The 24,352-nt window shown below is 44.8% G+C and overlaps 1 protein-coding gene across 1 annotated transcript in view; it reads left to right on the forward strand.

Annotated features, from left to right (window-relative positions):
- PARVA (parvin alpha) overlaps positions 1–24,352 on the forward strand; it is a 171,652-nt gene that overhangs the window by 76,937 nt on the left and 70,363 nt on the right. Inside the window, exons 2-3 of the mRNA XM_042904851.1 lie at positions 23,582–23,671; positions 23,751–23,821. Of these exons, the coding sequence (XP_042760785.1) occupies positions 23,582–23,671; positions 23,751–23,821 (161 nt within the window). The remainder of the gene's footprint in view (positions 1–23,581; positions 23,672–23,750; positions 23,822–24,352) is intronic.

A 24,352-nucleotide genomic window follows, 5' to 3' on the forward strand; every position in this document is an offset into this window, starting at 1 on the left:
GAGCTTGGCTGGTAATTGTGAATTTGTACATTTTTAAAATTAGTATTCGTCTCCCCCACTGCACCGTCATCCTAATCATGCAGGGATTTTGTTGCTTTCTTGCTCCTTGGAATAACCCCAGTCTTCGGCTCAAGATCTGCCACAAGGGATTGAAGGACAAGGGAACAAAGTGGCAAGGTGTTAGGTGCCCGTGGATGGACCTGTTGAGACCAAGCTGTGACTCGGCAGCTTTGCCATGTTTTCTCTGCCCTGGTGCTTTCCTGTGAGTCCTTCCCCCGACTGGAATTCAAAGCTACCCCCATGAAGGGTTCTGGTCCTTGTCACCACAGAGAGTCCTAAAAGTGGTGCGGACGGGTTCAGAACATCCACTCTCCCCTCTCCCGGCCTTGTCAAAACAAGCAACAGCCTCTGATTGTTTACAGCAGCAAAAAGATATCATGACCGTGTCAAACCCCCGATTTTCAGGCACCTTTGAAAATTTTTATGACCTGCTCTCAGAGGAGAGGTACGCTTTCTTGTGACTGGATACTCATGTCCCTACCTAATGAAATTTGATGACACATGACACTAGGTAGGAATACTTTTTTTTTCTTCTCTTCTGATATCTGGATATTTTCAGAAGTTAGATAATTTTATCCTATTTACATCAAACAGGCAGGTAACTCTAGACTTTTATATCTGTATTCTTTCTGGGGAGGTATAACATGATTATGAATGACAGTAATTGACATTACATGCTTTAATTAAATTTCCTTTGCTGTGAATCAAAACCTTTTAGTCCAGTCCTGCAGTGCTATTTCTAGACTCCTCTTTTACATGCCCTGATGCGTTAGGCAGCAGGTATGACATAAGTTTACTTTTATAGAGTCTGTATCCCCTAGATTAAATGAGATAATATGTGCGAGGTCAACTTTAATGCCAGCCACGCAATAATTATTAATCAAAAACTGTTAGCTACATTTGCATACTTTGTGCCTTTCAGGTTTGGGCTGTTTCAAGAATAATGTGCTTCTTCAAGGATCATTATAAAGCCGATGGTTGCAAAAAGACCCCGTTTTCAAATGATGATGGGTAGGTAGCATAGTAATTACATCCCAGGATTTGTCCTTGGAGAGCTTTTAAGTGGCCTGTAGGACTGTAAGGTCTTACTCTTCTCCAAACGGGAAAAGTACCCCAAATAGCCTCCTGCTCCCCCACGATCCTTCCCCTCCCCCAGACAACAAATACTCCACCATCTGGAGCTTCCAGCCTGGTAGAGGGGACCACAAAGGAGGGTCTGGGCCAGTTCGTCAAGCCTAAGCCCTCTCCCTTTACTTAGGTGCACAAAGCACCTTGCCTTGGAAAATGCACCTGCAGCCTTTTCCAGGTATCTGACCGCCCTGAGCTTTAAGGATCCTTGAGCACAGCTGCAGCACTATCTCTCTGCATGATCTATACCTTCGTCTTTGGGACCAGAGGGAGCAGGAAGCTAAGACTCCCCTCTGCTTGATTAGCTATGGTGCCTCTTCCCAGCCCAGAGGTTTTCCCTAGAACTGACACTTAGTAAGGCCAACTTTGTCTTCTTGCTTAGTCTCTCTCCTCCCCTAGGGCAAGGGTAGTTTTGGCACAGGGTCCTGAAGGATCAGCCACAGTAGTGGGCATCCCTCCCAAGTCTCCCAGGATCCGGCATCTTGGAAACCGGCCTGGAGTCTCTTCAGAGCTCTACCATAGCACAGATGAACTGGTCCCAGGATCTGAGGAATCCATTTAGCCCAGTGCCCCTGCCTCCCCCAGCAGGGTTTTGCATTAAATCACCCAGTCCACAAACTTGAAGGGCCACAGTGACAAATATTCAAATACAAGAGAGTTTTCTCCCAGTCCTTAACACTTGCCTATACGATGATGAGTTTCATGCCTAGAAGAAATGTGTATGTAGATACCCTCACACCTTCATTACCTAACTACACATTTATGTTCCCTCTCCTAAAATGATGGCTTCCCCACAACAACTGAGAAAAGGCTTCAGGGCACAGCATGGCCACTCTGTGTCCAGGGCGGCCTGGGGTCACCTAAGGAGATGCATATGACTTTGAGTCTATGAGTGGACTAAGAAATTCAAAATCACCCCAAATGAGACTCGCTTCTCCGCAGCCCCCAGCAGGTGACCCGTGGCAAATACAGAGCCCAGCCTCCACGTGTGCCCGGCTCAGACAGGTAGCTTGAGGTGTATCCCCAAGCTGAGCAGAAACAAGCAGGCCCTCCGGATTTCCAGTTGCCAAGAGGCGAGAAGCGGAATCCTGCTTGCTTTGCAACAAGTCTATGAGTCTCATGTGGCATGATATTAAATTATATAGGCAGCCACTTGTTTTCAACTGATGCACTGAGCCGAGAGTTGTATCCAGCAGGCAGCATTCTCCTCAGTAGACGGTTGAAAAGATTCTATAGCTCCGCAGACCTCCAAACCTCTGAAAATTGGCCTGACAACAGAGGGGTCGGTCAGCTCTGGGCAGAAGGTACCATGCTTGCAGCTGAAATCCTGGACCATGGGCTGTGGGGCACTCTGCCCTAAAGGTACGTCAGAGCTGAACAAAGTTGCACATGCCGCCGCTGGGGAAATTCTCTGTTGGGGGTGCCCTGGCCAGCTCCTGGCTCCTCTGTGCAGCTGGGGCTTCTCAGATGGTAGGTGCCCCTTCCTTTTGCCTCTGAAGGTTGTTTATATCAACCTGCGCTGCATTAGCCTTGTTCTGTTGTTAGAGATAAACAGTAGAGGGATGGGCTGTGTGTGTGAGTGTGTGTATGTGTGTGTGTGTGTGTGTGTGTGTGTGTGTGTGAGAGAGAGAGAGAGAGAGAGAGAGAGGGATTGATTGATTGATTTAGGGGTGGAGGGAGGAGGTGAGTATGAACAAAGAAGGGAAAAACTTAGAAAAGCTCTCCCTAATTTCACTGCTTGCTGTCTTCTGCTCCTGCATAAGGGTAAATCTAAGCATGCATTATGAACGCGTAGAAAGAAGCTTTTGGCCTCTCCGAGCAATTAGACTGCTAAATGCGTGTCCTAAGACCTAACAGCTAGCTCTATTCCGTAGCTGGAGCAGAGAGGGTGTTGTAATTCTCATTAGTGGCAGTAATATGAATAGGACACATATCTTACTTGACGAGCTCATAATCAATAATGCCTAATGGGCCTTTCCAATTCCCCAAATAGTTCGGGATAAATGTATTAAGACAGGAACTGAAATGGGTTTGACTGATGTGCATGCAAGTTCTTGGCAAGACTTCCCACTCGGTTTCCACCCAGATTAAACGTGGTTTGACAATTCACGTGTTTGGGTTTACGGCTGGGCTGCAACGTCTCCCCATGGATTTTTGACAGGTTAAAGGTTAGATCAATTTGGGCTCCTTGATCCTGGTTCTGCGAAGACCACAATTAATAAAAGAGTGAAAAGAGTAGCCATGAGCCCCCTTTCGGCCACACGGAGACCCGAGGGACCACCATGGTGAATGAGCCTTCTTGGCTGCCCCCACCCTGCGAAGAAGGACAGGGGAGATGTGGCTCTTCCCTGGGCTCTTACGTCACAGCCTGCTTACATTAACAGCCTGCTCCCAACTGAGAAATGTATAAACCCCAAATTTCACATATTTGCACTCTCTAGGAAGCATTTGTGTTGAAAGTCTCAGCCAGAGAGAATAGCCACTCTGGGGGGAAAGCAGGAGGTTTTGAGGGATCCAGAGGTTACAAGCGGACCCCTGAGATCCTAAGAAGAGCTGGTGTTGGCCCTTGGATTGATTGGGGTGGTGCGTGGAGCAGACACAGAGGGAAGGAAGGTGCGGTGAGGGTTCTGGGAGGCCCCGATGGGTGTTTCACTGTTGCTTTGCTTCTCTGTGCAAACCAGTGGAGATGAATGTTTCTCCCAATATTTACAAGTTATTTATATTTTTTCCCTTCATATAAATTGCCACTTAATATAATTAATTAATTTTCCTTAAGGGCTTTGGTAGATTGTTATTATGGATTTTTATAATGAAGTTATTATATATGAAGAATATTGATCTCTGCTTGCCACATTAGCTGCATTTTTTTCCCAGACTGACCTCCTTCTCAGTTGTTTGCCCTGATCTGCCTCTTTATTTTACAAAACAAGCCTGTGGTTTCCTTCTGCTCCCCATACCCAGAATCCAGTTCTTAAGTGCCATGACAAAAACAAAAATAAGAGTTTCTTACTAGACATACACAAAAGTAGAAAGAATAGCATAGTGCATCCCAGGGAACACATCACCACCTTGAACAATGAAGCTTGTTTCATTTATGCCTCCCCTCTGACCCTCAGCACTGCCCCCCCGCAAGAAGGTTCCTTTGCAGTGAATCCCAGATAGATCATTTCAGTACATATATCTCATTTATAGCTCTTAAAAATAAGGATTCCTTTTAAAAATGCAATTATATTACATGAAAACGAGAATTCCTTAACATTCCCAGCTGTTCAATTTCATTTTGAGTATTTCACTTATTTATTATTTTTCTCGGTTTGTTGGAATCAAGACTGAAATAAGGCCCGTGCATTGCAATTGAGTGATATCCTCTCACATCTCTTTTATTCCTTGATATTGAAGAAACCTAATGAGTTTCCCATTGACTGGAGATTGCCAGTTGCATCTGAATGGTGTCCGTGAACATGTTCCTCGGATCCCTGCATTGCCTGACGATTTGTGGGTAGTCTTTGCCTGACCACTTGTGGGCAGATCTAGGACTGATGGTGGCATGTGTCTTTGGAGGTCAGGGGAAGGGAGAGATTACAGCTGGTCGTGTCTCATTTGTGGAGAGCCACTGGCCATCAGTGCCTAGATACATTAATTCATTAGGGGTTTCCAGATGGTTATATTCTAATTCATGTATTCTATCATCATTTAATGTTAGAGTTTTCCCTTTATTTACTATTTTTCAAAATGAGTGGGTTTCCAAGCCTCCTCCAGAGGTGACTTGGGTGTTGCGTTGTTTTTTCTAGTATTATTATTAACTCGTGGGTGTAAATATATTTGATGCCTTTCAATCCATTGCCGTTATTATCCTTATTGGTGCCCCATTTTTTCTGTCTTTAGCCAACAGATGCTTCTTTGCTAGGACTGTACCTAGTAGAAAGTCATAGCTTATCAATTTCTAGCAATAAGATGTCTCAGGCTCGTCTAGAATCAACCATTTCTCCAAGAACCCTGATTCCTTCTAGGGGGAAATGGAATTATTAGTTAGAGGCCACAGTCCAGATGCTGTGGGTATTGAGCACTATTTTTTTCCACCTCTGGAAATTCATCCAAACCACAGTTACCACTGTCATCAGCATCACCACCCGTTAGGGCCACCGTGGCTGCCACCCGCACTGCCATCACCAGAGAGCCTTCCTCTTTCCTAAGTGTCCCTCTTCCAGGCTCCATAACACCCATGAGATATTCCTTCTCCAACATGCCTTGGCATCACTATGCCACTTGTTCCAGAGTGCCCTTCTGTACTGCAAAGCACTCACGGGCCTTCTTCTGGTTCCTCTTTCACTATGCTGTCCCTTTTCATCTGTTTGAAACCCAGGGCAAGGGGATAGATCATAATTTCTTAGTCTTCTCCAATCTTGTTTTTGGAGCTCTTGCCAAAGTCATTCCTGTTTCACTAGATCATTTCTGAGCAGCCCTTCTCCCCCACGCTTACACACATTGCCAGCACACATTGGGAAAAGGTGGGGAAGCACTGAATGCTTACTAAGGCATGTTCTGCTATGCTGGGCATTTAGTGTGTGTTGTGATGTCACCAAAGCTTCATTACAAACTTGTGAGCTAAGTGTTATGATTCCCATTTTAGAGAAGAAGGAAAGTTAAATAAGAGACAGAGCTGGGATTAAGCCAAGGTCTGTCTTCCTCCAGTGCCCAGGCCAGCTCAGACTGCCTGGTGGTGGTGCATCCCAGGAAGACTTGTGCTTAGATGGTCCCACTCAGGAACTTTCTGCAGCCGTCCTGCAAACTTGCAGATCTCTGCTTTTCTTATCTTTCAGTGGCTCCCCATTGCCTTCAGTATTAAATCCACACTTCGTATGTTCTGGACCTTGGCTTACTCTCTAAAACCCCACAGACACATTCATCTCCAGCAACCTTTCTGAAAATGTGCTTGTTCTCTTGTCTCCAGCTCTTTGATAAACCTTGCTCCCTCTTCACCTACTGAACCCCTACTTCTCCTTGAAGAGGCAAGTAAAGCGTCTCCTCTGAGAAGCCCTCCTCATTTGCACTTCCACATGAGTTCAATGATACTCCTGTGGCACTCACAGAGTGTGATGCTGTACTCTGGGTAGCTAGGTTTTATTCATCCCTTTGACCCTAGGACCCAGCACAGCACCTGGCCCGGGGAAGTTACTGGCAACACTGTTGAATGCATATTTCAGCAAACGGGGGAGTGCGTGCTACCTGCTATCCCACTCTTGGTCATACGGGTGTAATGTTATCTTCTTTGGAATGGTCTTGACTGTTTCTTGTGGCCTCTTTCACTCTTTGCTTCTGTCGTGCATGTTTATTTTTTCCCATAAGTTAAATTATGCTCTGGGCCTGGAAGAAGCACTGGAAGGAGGCTAAGAACACATCGCCTTGCACGTAGTCAGGTCTCAATAATTATCCATGTAATTGAATCAAATGGAAGGTTGTACAAAAGGAAGCCACATTGGAAGTGTCAGGCAGGCAATCAGCAGAATGCCAGCCAGACAGTTAAAGCATCTCTGATTTACTACAATTTCTTTTAATAGGCTCTCTATACAGATTTGCTGTCAACATGTATTGTTGGTTTAGGAAAGCAAACAAACAAACAAACAAACCCAGGAAGCCACTTCTAGCGTGATGGTCTCAGATTTCCAGTTTGGGACAGGACTTAGTCATTGATGTTGGGGAGATCTAAATGTAAGCAAAAATGCCTCCCACTAAATGTCTCGGACCCCCACGCTCAGAACCAACACATACATGCCCTCTCTGCTCCCTCCCTTGCTGTATCCAGTTCCTTATCCTTCTCTTCTTGAAGACCAGACCCACCATGGGGTGCCTGGGTGGCTCAGTCGGTTAAGCATCCGACTTTGGCTCAGGTCATGGTCTTGTGGCTCATGGGTTCAAGCCCTGCGTCAGGTTCTGTGCTGAGAGCTCAGAGCCTGGAGCCTGCTTGGGATTCTGTGTCCCCTCCTCTCTCTGCCCCTCCCCTGCTCATGCTCATGGTCTCTCAATAATAAATGCTAAAAGTTAAAAAAAAAAAAAAAAAAAAAAAAAAAAAGACCGGACCCACCCAATATGAATGTCTGGCTCTGATGTAGAAGATTATGAAGAGGTTTATTTGGCTGTGGGACTCTCCTGGAAGGGAAGACTACTCAAGGACCAGCATTGCCAACTAGTTATTCACTCAGTAAATTTGCGTTAGGCACTTGTTGTATGGCAGGTACTGGCAGTGCAGTGGTGGGCAAGGCCTTGGGCCTCTCGAAGCTCTCCACAGAATGGAGGAGACAGGTGTTCCACAGATACGCACACGGATGTGTAATTACAAATGGTGGTAAATGATATGGAAAGAAGAACAGAGATCTGTCCACAAAAGGGTCTGGCAGCGCTATCTTTGTGAAGCCCTCCCTTGTCCCTCCTGGCAGTACAAGGCCAGCCTGGGGCTCCCTTGTCATCTGGAGCCATGCCCGTATCGGCCCTTGGGCCACTGAGACTCTGGGTGTACATGACCGTGAGTTCCTAAGGCAAGGGTTCGTTCTGTCCCAGAATAGCATGTGGCATAAAGCAGGTGCCCAATCAGTGTTTAGGGATGGAAGGAAGGGAATGAACACTTTTACAAGTCCCCATTCCATCAGATAAAGGAGTCCTGGACTTCCCTAGCACTGTGATCATAAGAGTGTGATGTTGAACTGGTTCCAAAACTGCAGCTTTGTCCCCAGGAAGAAGGCATCTCTTCTTCTCCTGAGGATTGTAGAGGATGAATCATGAGTGGAACCCTCCACACAGGGCCTGGCCTGGGGCAGGAGTTCAGTTCAGGTTACATCTCCACCTCCCACAGGCTTCCTCAGTATGGTGTTCTGCTTCTGATGGAAGCCACCTGCCCACCTAGCAGAGTAGACCTGAGCAAGGTCAGGGGCAGGACTCACATCCTGCTCATCTCTGAATCTCAGTGTGGGCATGTCAGAGTCAGGACTAAGAAGACCCTTACTGTGAATGGCACTGGCTTAGTGAATCTTAAGAACAGGATTCTGCAGCCCATTCATTCTTATTTGTGTCTTCCTTGGAGAAGAAGAAGAAGGGTATGTTCCCCTCTCAGATTTGTTCCTAGAAATATACTCTCTTAACTCCCCTGCCCCATCTCCTGGGATTTCTTTTCTGGGGAGAGAAGAGGGAGGACCCTGGCCCACTGTTCCTTGGGTGAGCGCAACAGATGATCTTGTGCTGCCCATCACAGTTCTTGGCTACCTTTCATTTCAGCCAAGCTGTGATGGACCGTTTGGTGCACACAGCAGACCCCACCACAGTCTGGCACCTACACTTTTCTGTCCAGGGCTCTGGCTTCTGAAGCCCCTTGGCCAGCATCCAGCACAGCTTGGAGGTGCGGAGAGGTAGCGCCCTGTAGGGAACCTCAGCTACCGGGGAGGTCTCTTGGAGACGGTGTACGGGTTCCTCAGAGAGCCCATGCAGAGGATGGGGTCAGTTGCCCATAGGTGAGGGCTCAGTAACATGTGCCCCCTTCATCCCTGTGACTCTGTGTCGCTCTCCTTGCCCCCCTCCCTCCCTTTCTCTGAGGTTCCTTTCTGCTTTCAAGAGACTCTAAACTGAGACACTGGGGAAAGGAGATGACTAACTCTTCAAATCATTTTCTAGGAAACTTTTCAGGCACGTCTCCTAAACTCTTCTGAACTTTAGTTTCCTTACCCATGAAAGAGAGACTAGCTTGTGCCCGGACTCACAGGGGGCCGCGCATCTAGCATCCCAAGGGCACCACACTCTATGCTTGCTCGTCCTGTGGCCTGAGCAGGCCCGCTCACCCTTCATAGCTGGCGAATGACTCAACCTTCCCAACTCAGCCGCCGCTCCCCACAATTGGAAACCACCTAAATGTCCGACAGTTATGGAATGATTAAGTAACGTGTGTGTGGACCTTCGATAGAAATTGAGAACACTGTTTAAAATGATATATTTTTTGATGTGCATTTATTTTTGAGAGAAAGAGAGTATGAGCGGGGAGGGACAGAAAGAGAGGCAGACAGGGGATCCGAAGCAAGCATTGCACTGACAGCAGCGAATCTGATATTGGGCTCGAACTCACAACCCATGAGATCGTGACCTGAGCTGAAGTTGGACGCCCAAACAACTGAACCACTCAGGTGCCCCTAAAGTGATATTTTTGATGGCATAAGGAAAGATAATGAGATTATGTGATATGATAAAAGCAGGTTATAGAACTATGTGCATTGTGTGTGTGTGTGTGTGTGTGCGTGTGTGTAAAACAAAAAAGCCGTAAGAAAATGTAATGCGTTAACAGGGTTTATCTCTGAGCAGTAGGATTATTTGCTCTCTTACTTGTTTTATATTTGCAAAGTTCTCTTAAATGAACCTGTTTTTCTTTTATAGCCAGAAATAAATCAACCCGTTATTTCAAACAAAACAAAAATAATGCTCATATGCCACCTCCTTTTGAATCTATTTTCACCGAGGCTGAGTCTCCATAGAGTGACCAGACACCCTTGTAGGGCTTAGTGTGTGCAAGATGATGCCCCATGAAACTTTCTCCTAGCCTTATGTGGGAACGCAGAAGTGACCATGTTCTAGACATTCTCATATAAAAAAAATAAATAAAAGCCATTATGTAAAACTGGGACAAAGTATCGTGTTAAGGATGTAAACTCTGCAGCCAGCTAGCTCGGGATCAGCTGGGTTCCACTTTCTAGCTGTGTGGCCTGCGGTCAAGTTCCATAACTTCTCTGGGTCTCACTGTCTTCATCTGTATAATAGGGATCATAATAGTAGCTACCCATTGGATTGTTAGGAAGATTAAATGTGTTAATATATGTAAAAAAAAAAAAGGGGGGGGGCCACGTCTCCATGCCCGGTACGAAGGAAGTGCAGTACAACTGGGTGCATTCTCTCCCAGTCACCATCATTGTTCATTTGAGAGTTTCCACGAAACCCCTCAGGATAAACCACTGACTGACGTGCAGACCAATCCAGAATGAGCCCCCCAGAGAATCGGTCCAGTCAGGACACAACAATGCCTTGTTCACTCACTGGCCACACCCAGAGCTCCTTTCCACAGAGGCCACCACGTGGGAATTCAAGTGGACTAGTATTGATGTGACGCTTTTTAAGCAGCATTGAGAGCCACTGCAAAAACAAATGATTGGCTGTTCAGTATTCCCGAAGAAGAAAGATATAGACATGAAGGTCCAAGAGCCACAGAGAATGAAATGAGGAAAGGAAGCTTGGCACACAAAGATGAATGCAAGTGGGGCACACAGGCTGTGATGCGTCCTGGGGCTCTCCAGGCCCTCCCGTAGCCGCTGGGTCTCCCACACACTCCTCTGTTACTCCCTCCATTCTGAAAAGGCACTCTGCCCTCAGGACTTGGTTCCAAACCACATGGGGGCCCGTAACCATATCGCATTGCAGGTTGTATATATGTCTTTCCCCTCCCGTCCCCAACTAAAGCACCCTCCCAGCACGTACTGAACGCTTACTGCATGCCTGGCTCTGTGCTGGGCTCTGAGAACCACTGAAGGCAACTGCCCTTCAGGAACCTACTGACCCTAGAAGAGAAGTAATTGTTTATCTACACCAGAGATGCCCACACCTGTTTAGAAATGGAAGAGATCATAGTGGTGCTGGTCCTGCACTGGCTGTCCAGGGTTGTTCATTGTACCCACACTTTACATGTCATTAGGCAATATGCCAGGTCAAGTTCTTTGGTCTCCCCCAGGCTGTTGTAAGTGCTTAGGGTGTATGGATGCTCACAGGAGCACACACGTACAAAATGGCTTGGAGGTTTTCTTTATCAGCTCCCAGGCTGGCACATCCATACCACCTTCTGCTTAAGTAGGAGTAGGTTTCCTTTAAAACCAAGGAAATGGGTCTGGTTTCCAAACAGGACGTAGCATGGCAAAAGACAAGGAACAATGATGTATTGTTCCCCTGGACCCTCTGTGCCTGTGCAGTGTTTCCATTCCCATGACTTACTTGAGACCTCCACCAGTGTTTCAGTTCAGATGGCTTTGACCGCCCAAAGCCAGCCAATGGTGCATCCATCTCCCTCCTTGTTTGCTAGTAATTGGAAGGCAGCTGAATCACGTGCTTGACTGAACAATGAATAAACGTCCAGGGTCCATTTGCTTGGCAGACTTCCAATTCTGCAGAGACTATAAAACTGACCAAAACAAAGACTATGGTGGAAACTATAAGACTCATAAAGACTATAGATCTCCCTGTCAGCCCCCATCACAACACCAGCCTCTAAGTTCCCTTTTCTGGCTGTGCTCCAAGGGCTGGATTTCAGACCGTGGTGACTAAATAGCTGTGTCAAGTAGAGGGGAGTGTGTTGAGACCCTGACGGTCTGCTGAGGCCACCATGAGCTGGCTCCCATGTTTGCCTGATGCTTTATATTATGACTGCTGAAACAAGTATCCTTTTAGCTGAAAGTAATAAAACTCCTCTGGTTTAAGGGCTGGGATGGAAAGGTTTGGAATTCTGCATTTTCTTTTGGCAATCTCACATAGAGGGAAAGTGAACCCATATGTTGTACCCAAGGGTGAGTATGGAGAACAGAACCTGTCCCCTTAACCAAGAAAGCTGTTATAGGCAGAATAATAGTCCCCCCAAAGATGGCCATAACCTAATTTCTAGAATCTGTGAATATGTTTCCTTATGTGGCAAAGGGTAATTAAGGGTGCAGGTAGAATTTTGGTGGCTAATGAGCCCTAAAATAGGGAGATTGCCCCGGATTTTTCAGATGGACCTGGTGTAATCACAGGGTACTTAAAAGTGGAAGAGGGAGGTGGAAGGAGGCGCTAAGTCATGCAGTGTGAGAAGGATGTAGCCCCCAACCCCCATTGATGGCTTTGAAAATGGAGGAAGCAGGCCGTAAGCCAAGGGATACAAGTGGCCTCTAGAAGCTTGAAAAGGCCAGAAAATAGATCATCCCCTAGAGCCTCCAGAAAGGAACACAGCCCTCCCAATGCCTTGATTTTGGCCCAGAGAGACCCATGTTGGACTGGTATCTTATAGAACTACAAGGATAAATCTGTGTTGTTTCAAGCCACCGAGGGTGTGGTCATTTGTTACTACAGCAATGGAAAACTAATACAAAAGCCCATGGTGTAAAAACAAACCCCCCTCAGGGGCCATGGATAAAGGTAACTTCCAGAGAAAATCATTAAAGTCATTAAGGAGACCAATGTACTTTAGTGATGGTTGTACTAGTGGGAAGGCAGAAATGACCTTGCCAGGCATCCTTAAGTACTGAGGAAGCTTTGTCTTCTCATCTCAGCCCTGGAAACAAACACATAAACTATGTACTTTCTTCCTGGAAACTTAGGTTCTCACTTGGGAATGAGTAGCTCTTGCACTTGTAGGGCTTTGAAGTGGTCTTTGTGCTTTGTCCCCTGTATAAATGCTTCTGTAGGGCGTAGCTACTATTGGATAAATTACCACTGTCTCCTTGGTGATGAAAGGAAGCATATGTGTCCCATAATATCATGGATTTCCCCCTAGTTAACACTGTATTTGGTTGGGAAAATAGCAAATTTGGATTGATTTTTTAATAGGTTATTTTTACGGTAATTTTAGGTTTGTAGAAAAATTACCAAGGTAGTACAAAGAATTCCCCTGTAGTTGACACCCACTTTCTCATCTTATTAACATCTTACGTTAGTGGGGTACATTTAAAATTCATGAACCAGTATTGATATGTTATTAACTAAAGTATGTAATTTATCTTTAGTTTTTATCTAATGTTCTTATCTGTTCCAGGATCCCATCCAGGTCTCCACATTACATGTAGCCATCATGTCTCCTTAGGCTCCTCTTGGCTGTGATTATTTCTCAAACTGGTTTTTGATCACCTTGACAGTTTTGAGCAGTACTGATCAAGCATATTTTAGGATGCTCATCTATTGAAATCTAATGTTTTTCTCCTGATTAGGCTGGGGTCATGGGTTTGGAAAGGAAGAACACAGAGGTAAATGCTATTTTCATCACATCACATCAAACCCCATGATTTATGACTGTGATGTTGACCTTGATCACCTGGCTTAGCTAGTGTTTGTCAGGTGTCTGCACTGTAAAGTAACTCTTTCCCCCCTTTCCATATTGTACTCTCTGGAAGGAAGGCCCACGTTGAAGGGGTCAGGGGTTCTGCCTCCCCTTCTTTGAGGACACAGGATCTACATAAATTACTGGGAATTCTATAAGGGAGAATTCTCTCCTCTTGCCCATCTATTAATTTATTCAGTCATTTACATCAGTATGGATTTGTGGATATTTACTTGCATGGCGGTATAATCCAATATCACTTACTTTATTTTGCTGCTCAAATTGTTCCAGGTTCTTTCCTTGCTGGTTCCAGACTCATCTTGCAGATTCCTTTTCCACTCCTAGAATCAACCATCTTTTCAATGAGCTCTGGTTCCTTTTGTTGGAGAATCGTACCAGAAAAAAACCCAGATCTGGTGCTAGGTATATTCACTGTTACTGGAATGTCATTACTTTTAGGACTTCTCGGCTGACAGAGCAAGAACATGTATGTGTGTACATTAACCCATGTATGTACAGCTGACCCTTGAACAATGCAGGGGCTGAAGGGCACTGACCCCCTCACAATCAAGAAAATCTGTGTATAACTTTTGACTCCCCCAAAATCTAACTACTGATAGCCTATGGTTGACTGAAGCCTTACCAATAACAGTCAACACATATTCTATATATGTGTTATATACTGTATTCTTACAGTAAAGTCAGCTAGAGAAAAGAAAATGGCTTTCTAAATTTTTTTTTAAGTTTATTTTCAGAGAGGGAGAGAGCACCAGTGGGGTAGGGACAGAGAGAGAGGGGAGAGAGAATCCCAAGCAGGCTGTGCACTGTCAGCATAGAGCCTGTTGTGGGCCTTGAACTCACCAACCATGAGATCATGACCTGAGCCAAAACCAAGAGTCGGACACTTAACCGACTGAGCCACCCAGGCGCCTCAAGAAAAAATTTTTAAGATGTTTGTTTATTTATTTTGAGAGAAAGAACACATGCTCATGTGAGCAGTGGAAGGGCAGAGAGAGAGGGAGGGAGGGAGGAAGGGAGAGACAGAGAAAGAGAGAGAGAGGAAGGGAGAGAGAGAGAATGAATGAATCCCAAGCAGACTTCTGCTGTCATCACAGAGCCAGACACAGGGCTTGATCTAATGACTGTGATATCATGGCCTGAACTGAAATCAAGAGTCGGCTGCTCAACCAACTGAGCCACCCAGGTACCCCAAGAAAATGTTAAGAAAATCATAAGAAAGAGAAAATATATTTACAGTACTCTAGGTATATTTATTGAAAAAAAAATCCACATATAGGCTGGGAGAGGGACAGGGGAGGCAGTAGTGGGCCTGGCCCAAGATGGCAATGCTTTGCAGTCTAGTGGCCTCAGCTGAGCAGTGGCAGCCACCAGGCACACCCATGGGGGGTGACAGCAGCCCAGAGGCATGCTACAGCTGCTCCATCTACCTGGAGGTATACCACCAGCCTGTGGCCTTTGGCAGCTGTGGCTACCCATGAGGCCAAAGGGCTGGGCGCTGCCACAGAGGAGGAGTCCCTACTCTGACCAATAGGGTCTGTCCGAGGTGTGCAGCCAGCCCAGCACAGCCCTGGAACCTGAAGGATTCAGGGTGCATGAGTGCCATGCGCACGGGGTTACACGCATAGTGCTGTCATCCCTGCCCTCTGGGAATGTTCTTCTCCATCAGCCCAGCCTCCTGCCTGCCAGCCACAGGCACTGGACCGACCACCTGCTTGGCACATGGGTGATCTGCAGCCCTGCGCAGGCCTAGGGCCGTTGGGGGCTTCTAGCAGCCTTAGGAGGCATCCCCAGCTATTCAGAGGGTAGCAGATATGACTCTGGGCCAGCAGCCTTTGATCTGGTGGAGACTGGAGGGACACTTGTAAATAAATGCCTTGTGGCTTTTGCTGTCAACTCAAAAAACAGTGCGTAAAAGTGGAGCCACGCAGTTCAAACCTGTGTTGTTCAAGGGTCAACGATAATCATTCCTCTCGGTATTTCCATATGTAACCATCAGGATCTAGATTAAGCTAAACATGAATGCTTACTGACACCTCCACCCCTCGTCCTCTCATCCATTGCCACAAGGATCCTTCTACTCTTTGCCCCTGCTCATCTGTAACTTCCTACTCCAACAGTGAGGGACCTGGCTCCTACCATCCACCATCCATTTACTTAATTGTGCAGTTCCAGCATGAGTGTATGGCAGTATCAGAATTGTTGACCTGCACATCCCTGGGAAATAACTTTATCAACTAGAGTACGTTCTCATGGGCAGTTCCTTTTGACTGTGGTTTCCCAGACACCACTCATTTCCAACAATGGTTAGGTCAGCCCCATCCCCCTAACCCCTTTCAGTGAGATTGTCTTATGCATTTATAATACTGTTTAATTCTATCATCATGCTCTACGTTCCACCCTCAGATCCCCCAACCTCCTAAACGATTTTTTGAAATTTGCCTACATTTAGGTTTACTCCCAGGGCTTTGAAGTTCTGTGGATTTGATAAATGCACAAAATCATGTATCTATCACTACAGGATCAGACAGAAGAGTTTCATCTCCTTAAACATGTTCCGTACTTTGCCTGTTCAAACCTTCTCCCAAACCCCCAGCAACCATTGATCTTTTCATTCGTTGATCATTCATCTTTTCATTCATCTTTTCATTCATCTTGTCTCCATAGTTTTCCCTTTTCTGAATGTCATAGGAGTGAAATCATACATTGTGTAGCCTTTTCAGACTAGCCTCCTCGACTTAGGAATTGTAAAGTTCTTCCATGTCTCTTCATGGCTTTATTATTCATTTTTTTAAAATCACTGAATGATATTTCACCATATGGGTATACCACAACTGATACAATTGTCTATTGAAGTATGTCTTGTTTGCTTCAAATTTTTGGCAATTATGAATAAAATTGCTATAAATCTTCAAATACATACTTTTGTATTAATATATGTTTTCAAATCAAGTGAATACTAGGAACATGACTGCTGGATTATAGGGTGAAACTCCAGCTTCTAAGAAGCTATCACACGGTCTTCCAAGATGGTGCTATCATTTGCCATTCCCACCAGCAATGGACAGGGGTTCTTGTTCCTCCACATCCTTGTCAGCATTTGATACTGTTAAGTTTTGGGGATTTTAACCATTCTAATAAATGTGGCAGTATCTCATTGTTTTGTCATTCCCTCATGACAAATGATGTTGAACCTCTTTTCATATGCTCATGCCATTTGTACCCCTTCTTTGGTGACATGTCTGATTAGATCGGCCCATTTTGTAGTTGGTTTGTTTTCTTCATTTTTAAAGTTTTTTAGATGTTTTGCAAATACTTTCTCTCAGTCTACGGCTTGCTTTTTCATTCTCTTAACAGTATCTTTTGCAGAGTAGAGATTTTAATGAAATCCAGATTATGAATTTTTCTCTCACGGATTATCCTTTTGTGTGGGATGTTAAAACTTATTGCCAAACCCTACGTCATATGGATTTTTCTATTTTTTTTTTCTAGAAATTTTATAGTATTGTGTTTTGTTCTTAGGCCATGATCATTTTGAGTGAAAGTTTGCAGAAAGCGTATGGTTTGTGTCTAGATTCATTTTTTTACATATGGATGTTCAGTTGTTCTCATACCGTATGTTGACAAGACTATCCATTCTGCATTGAATCGCCTTTGCTCCTTTGTCAAAGATCAGTTGAATGTGTTTGTGTAGATCTATTTCTGTGTTCTCTATTCTGTTCCATTGATCTATGTGTCTGCTCTTTTGCCAATTCTACACTGCATTGATTACTATAGCTTTATTTTAAGTCTTAAAGTTTGGTAGTGTCAGTGTTCCACATTTGCCATTTTTCTTTAATATTGTGTCGGCTATTCTGGGTCTTTTGTCTTTCTGTGTAAACTTAAGAATCAGTTTGTTGATAATCACAAAATAGCTTGCTGTGATTTTGAGTGGGATTGCATTTAATCTATAGAGGAAGTTGGGAAGAATCAACACCTTAGCCATATCAAGTCTTGTAATTCATGAATACTTAGTATCTCTTCATTTATCTAAATCTTCTTTGGTTTCTTACATAAGAGTTTTATCATTTTCTGCATGTCAGTTCAATATGTGTTTGTCAGATTTATACCCAAGTGTTGTATTTTGTGGTGCTGCTGTAAATAATACTGTGTTTTTAATTTTAAATTCCAATCATTCATTGCTGGTTTATGGGAAGGCAGTTGACTTATATATTTACCTTGTATCTGCAACCTTGGTATAATTGCTTACTGGTTCTAGGGGCTTGGGGTTTTTGTTCTGTTTGTTTTGGTCAATTCTTTGTTTTCTGCATAATCATGTCATCTGCAAACACAGTTTTTTTTCTTTGTTCTCAAGTTCTATACCTTTTATTTCCTTTACTTGTGTTATGGTACGGACTAGGATTTTTAGTATGGTTTTGAATAGCCATGGTGGAAGGAAACGTCTTTACCTTGTTCCCAGTCTTAGGGGGCAAGCATCCAATTTCCCACCATTAAGTATGATGGTAGCCATAGTTTTCTGATAGATGCTCTTTCGGGTTGATTTTTCACATAGACAAAACTGTTGGGACTTGCTGAGCAGACCGTTGTCAAATTACTTGTCTGTTGCTGCCAAGAACTTTTGTGGGAGACCTTGATCCTTTTAGAAATTAAGGGAACTTTAGTAGCTTTCAGAAGGACCAGAGATTAATCATCAGAGTCCTGATAAGGATCTAGAGCAGCCTAAATGTCTCACTGGTGCCCACTTGCACTGAAGGAGAGAGAACATCCTAGCTATTCTCTTGTCCCCCTCACGCCCCCCATCTTGGTATTTTTGGTTTGTTTTGGTTGTTGTTTTGTCTGTAGGGACAAAACAGGGAGCATGGTCCAGAGAGTGCTAAGTAGATGAATTCATGACCCTTGACACTCTGGACCCCACCTACCTAATTTGTTCTTCTGCTCCTTCCCTTCTTTCCCCCTCTGTGCCCCTACATTCCCAGTGCTCAGATGTAATCATTACTCTCAACACCTACCCTTTTTTTTTTTTTTTTACACACCTTTATGTGTTTTACACGAGATGTGCCTTTTGGGGGTCGTCTGTGCCAAATGAAAATATATATTTTTCAAAGTCCAGCTCAAATTCCCCCTCTCTAGGAATCCTTCCCAGTCTTCCACCCAAAGTTACCCTTGGTCTGCCTGAGCTCTCACAGCGCTGTATTCCCATGTCCCTCACCTCTGTGCGGCATCCTGCATGTTGTGGTTATGCGTCTGCCCCTCCCACCACCCATGTGCAGACTGAGGCAGATCCATGTCAAATCGCCAAACCTATATTCCCAATGCTGGCTCAAGGTCTGCTTCAGGAGAGGTGCCTAGTAATGTTTGTTGGTTGAACGAATGAAATTACTGGCTTTGCCTAAATGGACCCTTTTGTACTTGTAGAAACCTCTGTCCTTTCTTTTCTCCATACTTGTTCTCCCCGTGGTGTTCTTTGAATCCCTTTGTGCGTTCTGAAGTATAAGAGATGCCTGCAGCTATTCTGCTTCTCATGGAAAAAAAGGAAAGGAAAATGACCATTCATTGTGTCGCCCTACACTATTCCTCTATCAACTTTATAATCCTGGTGTCCTGTGTATTAATTAGGGAGTTGGAGCTCCAAGCCCCAGAAAATGCCAACTCAACTAGTTTAAACAATAAAGGAGCTTATTATATTTCTTATAACAAGACACATAAAGCTAGAGTGGTTCCAGGGATGTAGGCTAAACAGCATCAACAAGAAACCCCTTTCTTTCTTTTTTTTCTCTGCCATTCTGAGTATATTAGTTTCTTCTTTGGACTTGGGCTAGCTCACCTCGTGACTACAAAATGGCTGCAGCAAATCCAGGCATAGCATCCTCATACAACAGTGATTAGAAGGAGAAAGATACCCTCTCTTCTTTGGACCTCTCTTTAAAATGGAGGAAAACTATTGTTAGAAGCTTCCAGAAATTTCCTCTCACAACTCATCGTAGCACATGACAGTGCTTGAGTCAGTCACTACCAAGAGAATTAAGATTATCATGATTAGCTTAAACCAATCAGGATCTCCCCTAGAACTTAGGAGGGAGAAGTGTACACACTGGAACAAAACGAAGGTTCTTTCAGCAGGGAAAAAGAGTAAAATAAATATTAGCAAGGAAACCAGCAGTGTTAGCTCCAGCGTTGTTTTATAGAGAGTTGTTTGATACTGAATTTCAGGGAAGCTAAATTTCAAGGTCGCCCAGCTGATAAAAATAGAAGTAGGATTCAAATCCTGCTCTTTCAAACTCCAAAGCCCATCCTTGCCCTTTTTCTGCTGCACAACTAGACCCAGAGAGAGCCTGCGTTTCCCGGAAAAGCCAAAGCCCCCTTTCTGATGGTGAGCGCTTCAGGAGTTGAAGCAATCACCCTGCTTTCCCAAGCTCGACCTTCAGCTGGGCATTTAATCTGTTTATTAAGTTATGACTAATGGCGCCGCGAGACACGGAGGGCTGCACACTCAGACCTAGTTTTAGATTGTTAGAGGAGGTTGAAGGGATAAACATATTCATATTCTGTGCCGAGAAAATTCAATTGCAGCTCTTTTCTCTTTCAGAGCGTGGGGATTGGCGAGGGGCTTCTGCTGGGTCCTGCTTTGGTTTAATAGAAATGAAGCCTCCAAAGCAGGCGGGCTGTTTTGGGAAAGTGGCCACTAATGCGGCCCCATGGGGCGGGGGCCAGGCCTGAACGGGGCAGTTTGCATATTCACTTTTACAAACAGTTGGCTCAGAGTCAGCAGTTAATGGGATGGGAATGATGTTCCTGTACCAAATCATTTCCTGAAAAAAAAAACATTTCCAATTGCAAACATATCTCAGCCTTTCTTGTAGGGTTTGTTATGTCTCTGTTGAGTGAATTAAAGAGGCAGGGCAGAGGGGAGTGTTTCGGACTGGGGATTTTTCATCTGAAAACATTTTTATGATGTACACATAAAAAAAGATCCTGTTGAGACCCACCTTGAGGAGTCCTTGCCACAAATAGTACTTTTCTAGTTGCATTTTAGAGGTGTAAATATCCCTATATTCATAAATTGGCTCTCGCCATACAACAGTCTTGGAACAGATGTGGCTTTTCTCTCCTTACAAAATATAAGCACACACATATGCACACACATGTGCACACAGGATCAGGCCAAAATTTTATATATATATGTGTGTGTGTATACACACACACACACACATTTTTTCCCCCCCTGAGAACAAGCTGGAATCTTTCTTTGCATCCTATATACTACTTTGGCAAATTCTGGCTTAATTCATAACCTGTGCAGTTGAACGGTGGTCTTAACAGTTTTGGTTATTCGTTTACTCAACTAATAGTTCTTGAGTGCTTACTCTGCATGAGGTATCGTCTTAAGTAATAATAATAGTTATAGCATAATAGCATGCATTTATGCAGTTCTTACCAGGTACCAGGCACGCTTCTAAATCCTTAATGTAAACCCATTTAACCTTCTCAACAACCCTAGGAGGTAGGTAATATTATCACCCCCAATTTCCAGATGGGGAAACTGAGGTACAGGAGGTTAATGAACTTGCCCAAGGTCACATAGCTAGTAGAACATGGATTTCAGCCTAGGCACTCTGGCTCCTATTTGGGGATCTAACAGTGAACAAAAGAGAAAAAGTGCTAGTCTTTTCTCTAGGTGGGGGACAGACAACAGACATATGAATAATTATTATTTAAGATTGTGATGAGTCCTCTGAAGAAAATAAAACATGAGAGGGAGGCTAGGGGCTAATCAGAGGGCCTTGCAAGTGTTAGTAAGGAGTCGGAGCCTTATTCTGAGTATGATGAGAGGCCAAGGGAGGGCTTAAAGCAGAAGAATGTATCATGCTATTTACATCTTTATAGATCATTCTGACTATGCTCTGGGAAGTAGACAGGGATGCAGAAAATGCATCAGAAAGCAGTAGACCACTTAGAAGGTGGCTCTGGTTGTCCAGGTGCAAGCTGAGGGTGGCCTGAACCAGGATGGGGTGGTGTAGATGATGAGAAGTGGGTGGCATTGGATCCTCGTGTAGAGGCGGTGCCCCCAAAACTTGCCAATGCATTCGATGCAAAGCATGAGGAAGGAAGAGAAGTTAAGGGTGATTTTTTTGGATTTTGGCATAAACCGTTGAATAAGTGGCGGTGCCATTTACTGAAGAAGAGAACAGGGGAGTGACAGTCTTATTTTAGGGTTGTTATGGTGGAGGTGAGAGTGTTGACAATCATTATGTTTGGGATATATACGCTTGAGACCTATTAATAGACAAAAGAGGAGACATCAAGGAAGTCTGGAATTCAGGGTCAGGCCCATTCTAGAGATTTAAATGTGGACATCATCAGCATTTGGACACATGGGGTCAACTAAGATAACACCATCCAACTGAATTTCCTGTAATGATGAAAAGCTACATCTGTGGTGTCCAGCCTGGCAGTGGCCACTAGCCTGCCACATGTGGGCCATCGAGTGCTTGCAATGTGATAGGTACAACTAAGAAACTGAAGTTTTAACTCATGTAAATGTGAATATTTGCATGTGGCTGGTAGCTACCATTGACAGTGCAGACCTTAGGGAGAATATAGGTAGAGAGGCCCGGGGCAGGAGCTGTTGTCTTCACCGGCCAGTATGCCCAGTCTCGCTCCCCCATTTAAGCATGACTCGACTTCCACTGACCAATGCTTGCACAGCAGTGCTTGTTCAGTAGTGGAAATCTTGCTTCTTTGTGAGAAACAGCCTGGAAAAGAAAACAAACTACTAGTCGTAGGAGGACTATTAGAAGAAACCTAGGACTCTAATGAAATTATAGAAGTCAATTGTTTTTCACTAGAAAGCAAATGCAATCCTATACTTATTAGAATCATTTTAGCCTTAAAGGTGTGGCTTCTGTTTTTCAGTTCTATTTTTGGGGGGGTAATTATAGAGAGTGGTGGGTGTCTGAATTTGCAAATTCAAGATGGTGACTGGCTGATATCCCGTATGAATGTCAAGAGCCCACAGCGACGGGACTAAATACCAGCTTCATAATGCAAGTTGTGTCTCTTTAGGGTAGAGTGTGTTTCACGCTCTTTGTTAGGCAATCTCGTTCCCCATCCAACTGCAAACATCAGTGAGTTTGCTAATATGAAAGAACTCTTTGTAAGTGGCTGCCTTGTGCTTAAGAGTTCTTGCAAGTATATGCTGGCAGTCAGGGAGGCCAGAGTCAATAAAAAAAATAATAAAATGGAAAGATGGGACATTGCTTTTATTAAGGTTGATTGCAGCTGCCATATTAGCTCTTTGAGAGCCTTTTGGTGACCAACGCTTTCAGAGAAAATGGTCTTTCTGTGCTTAATTGGTAAAAAGGAATTATCCAAACTGGCACTAAACAGGGGTGAGGAGATTGAAGGCACTCATTTTAGGGGGAGGGTTATCCAAGGTCATTGCTCAGCAAGTGTCCATCACGCAGTAGTTTTGTGGTAGGAATTTGTTTTTCACTAAGGCTTCATTTGGGGGGTGGGTGCATGGAGGGGAGCAGGCTGGAAGTCTTTAGCGGTCATTGACCTCTTTTTGTTTTCCTTGAGGAAAGTGGAATTGTAGGTTTCTAGGACTTGAAAACTGTAAACGGACTCGCTGGCCATCCATCCAGTTGAGCTCTTGATGTTCAGTGGAGGGAATGGACCTAGGAGGAGAGGTGCCTGGCCCCACTGTCCCCTACTCATTAGAGCTCAAGAGACAAGATGAGAGCCCAAAGGAGGGTGGCCTGAGGCATTCTCAAGCAGTGGCTGGGGTGGGATGGGGTAAAAAGAGAAGGCAGGATAATCAGAAAAATAGTTAGGGAAGCCAAACAAATAGGGAGAGAAGTTGGCTGGAAATGGCTTACAACATAAATGTAGACTTGACCTGGTGACCTCATTTAGCCAAGCAGGTACCGGGCGGCCACTGTGCACCAGACAGCCAACCCTTAAAGGAGGGGTGGGCAGGAGATGACAGGCAGAGACCCAAGAAAGACCTCAGTGACCACCTCACTTCCGTGTACCCTGAGATCGTGTCTGGGAACAGGCAGAGGCCTCCCTCTTTCTCTGAGGAAAGCGAGTGAGGTGGTAGTTGGAAGAGGGGACATGCAGGAGACAACTCAGTCCTTCTAGCGAGGAGAGGCAGGGAATCTATTGCAGGCTGAGTAACAGCTGTAACCTAACCTCAGTAGTTTTATTAATGTCAATCTCAAACACTGTGTGCTACAGAGCCCCTCCCTGTCATCACTGGGCTGCCGTGTGACTCTGCCTTTCTTCTCTTTGCAGTATCAGAGCTTCAGGAGGAGGGCATGAATGCCATCAACCTGCCCCTCAGCCCGATCCCCTTCGAGCTGGACCCGGAGGACACCATGCTGGGTAACTGGGTCTCTTGTTCTCTGGGTTAGCCTAACGCCTCTAAGTGGAGCCACCCACTGACTGCCTTTTCCTTTTAAAGAGGAGAATGAAGTGCGAACAATGGTGGACCCCAACTCCCGCAGTGACCCCAAACTGCAGGAACTGATGAAGGTAAGAAGAAATTAGGAGGGGCCTCAGCTGCCTCCCAGACTCAACAGGCACCTGTAGACCACCTGCTCTAGGCAGGCAGCACACATGCCCCAACAGAAGAAATAGAAAGTTACAGGCAGCTCATGGTCCCATAGGTAGACATCTCTGATTTAACAAAAATGGGACATGGCTGCCGCCCAACAAATGGTGTTGATCATAAGTGCCAGAGAAGTTAGTGCAAAGGAGCTCACGTTTACCAGGATCTTAAAGTTCACGCAGTCTTTCCACTGCTTTTCTCAAAGACCCTCAACAACATCCTGTGAAATAGGACTTCTTATCATCCTCATTTACAGATAAGGAAGAGGAGTCTTAGAAAAGCCAGTAGTTTGTTTATGGTCAAAGCTGAGTAGAGGAGATGGAATTCAAACAGAAGTAAATAAGATCGAATGAGATATTGTACATTGTGCCTGGCACAGGGGCTGGCTTGTAACCACCCCCTGAAAAATGTTCATTTCATCCCCCTTTGCATTCCCCGTCCTGTGTTTTTCTTCT

Source organism: Panthera leo, chromosome D1 (assembly GCF_018350215.1).
Source record: "Panthera leo isolate Ple1 chromosome D1, P.leo_Ple1_pat1.1, whole genome shotgun sequence".
Classification (NCBI taxonomy): Eukaryota; Metazoa; Chordata; class Mammalia; order Carnivora; family Felidae; genus Panthera; species Panthera leo.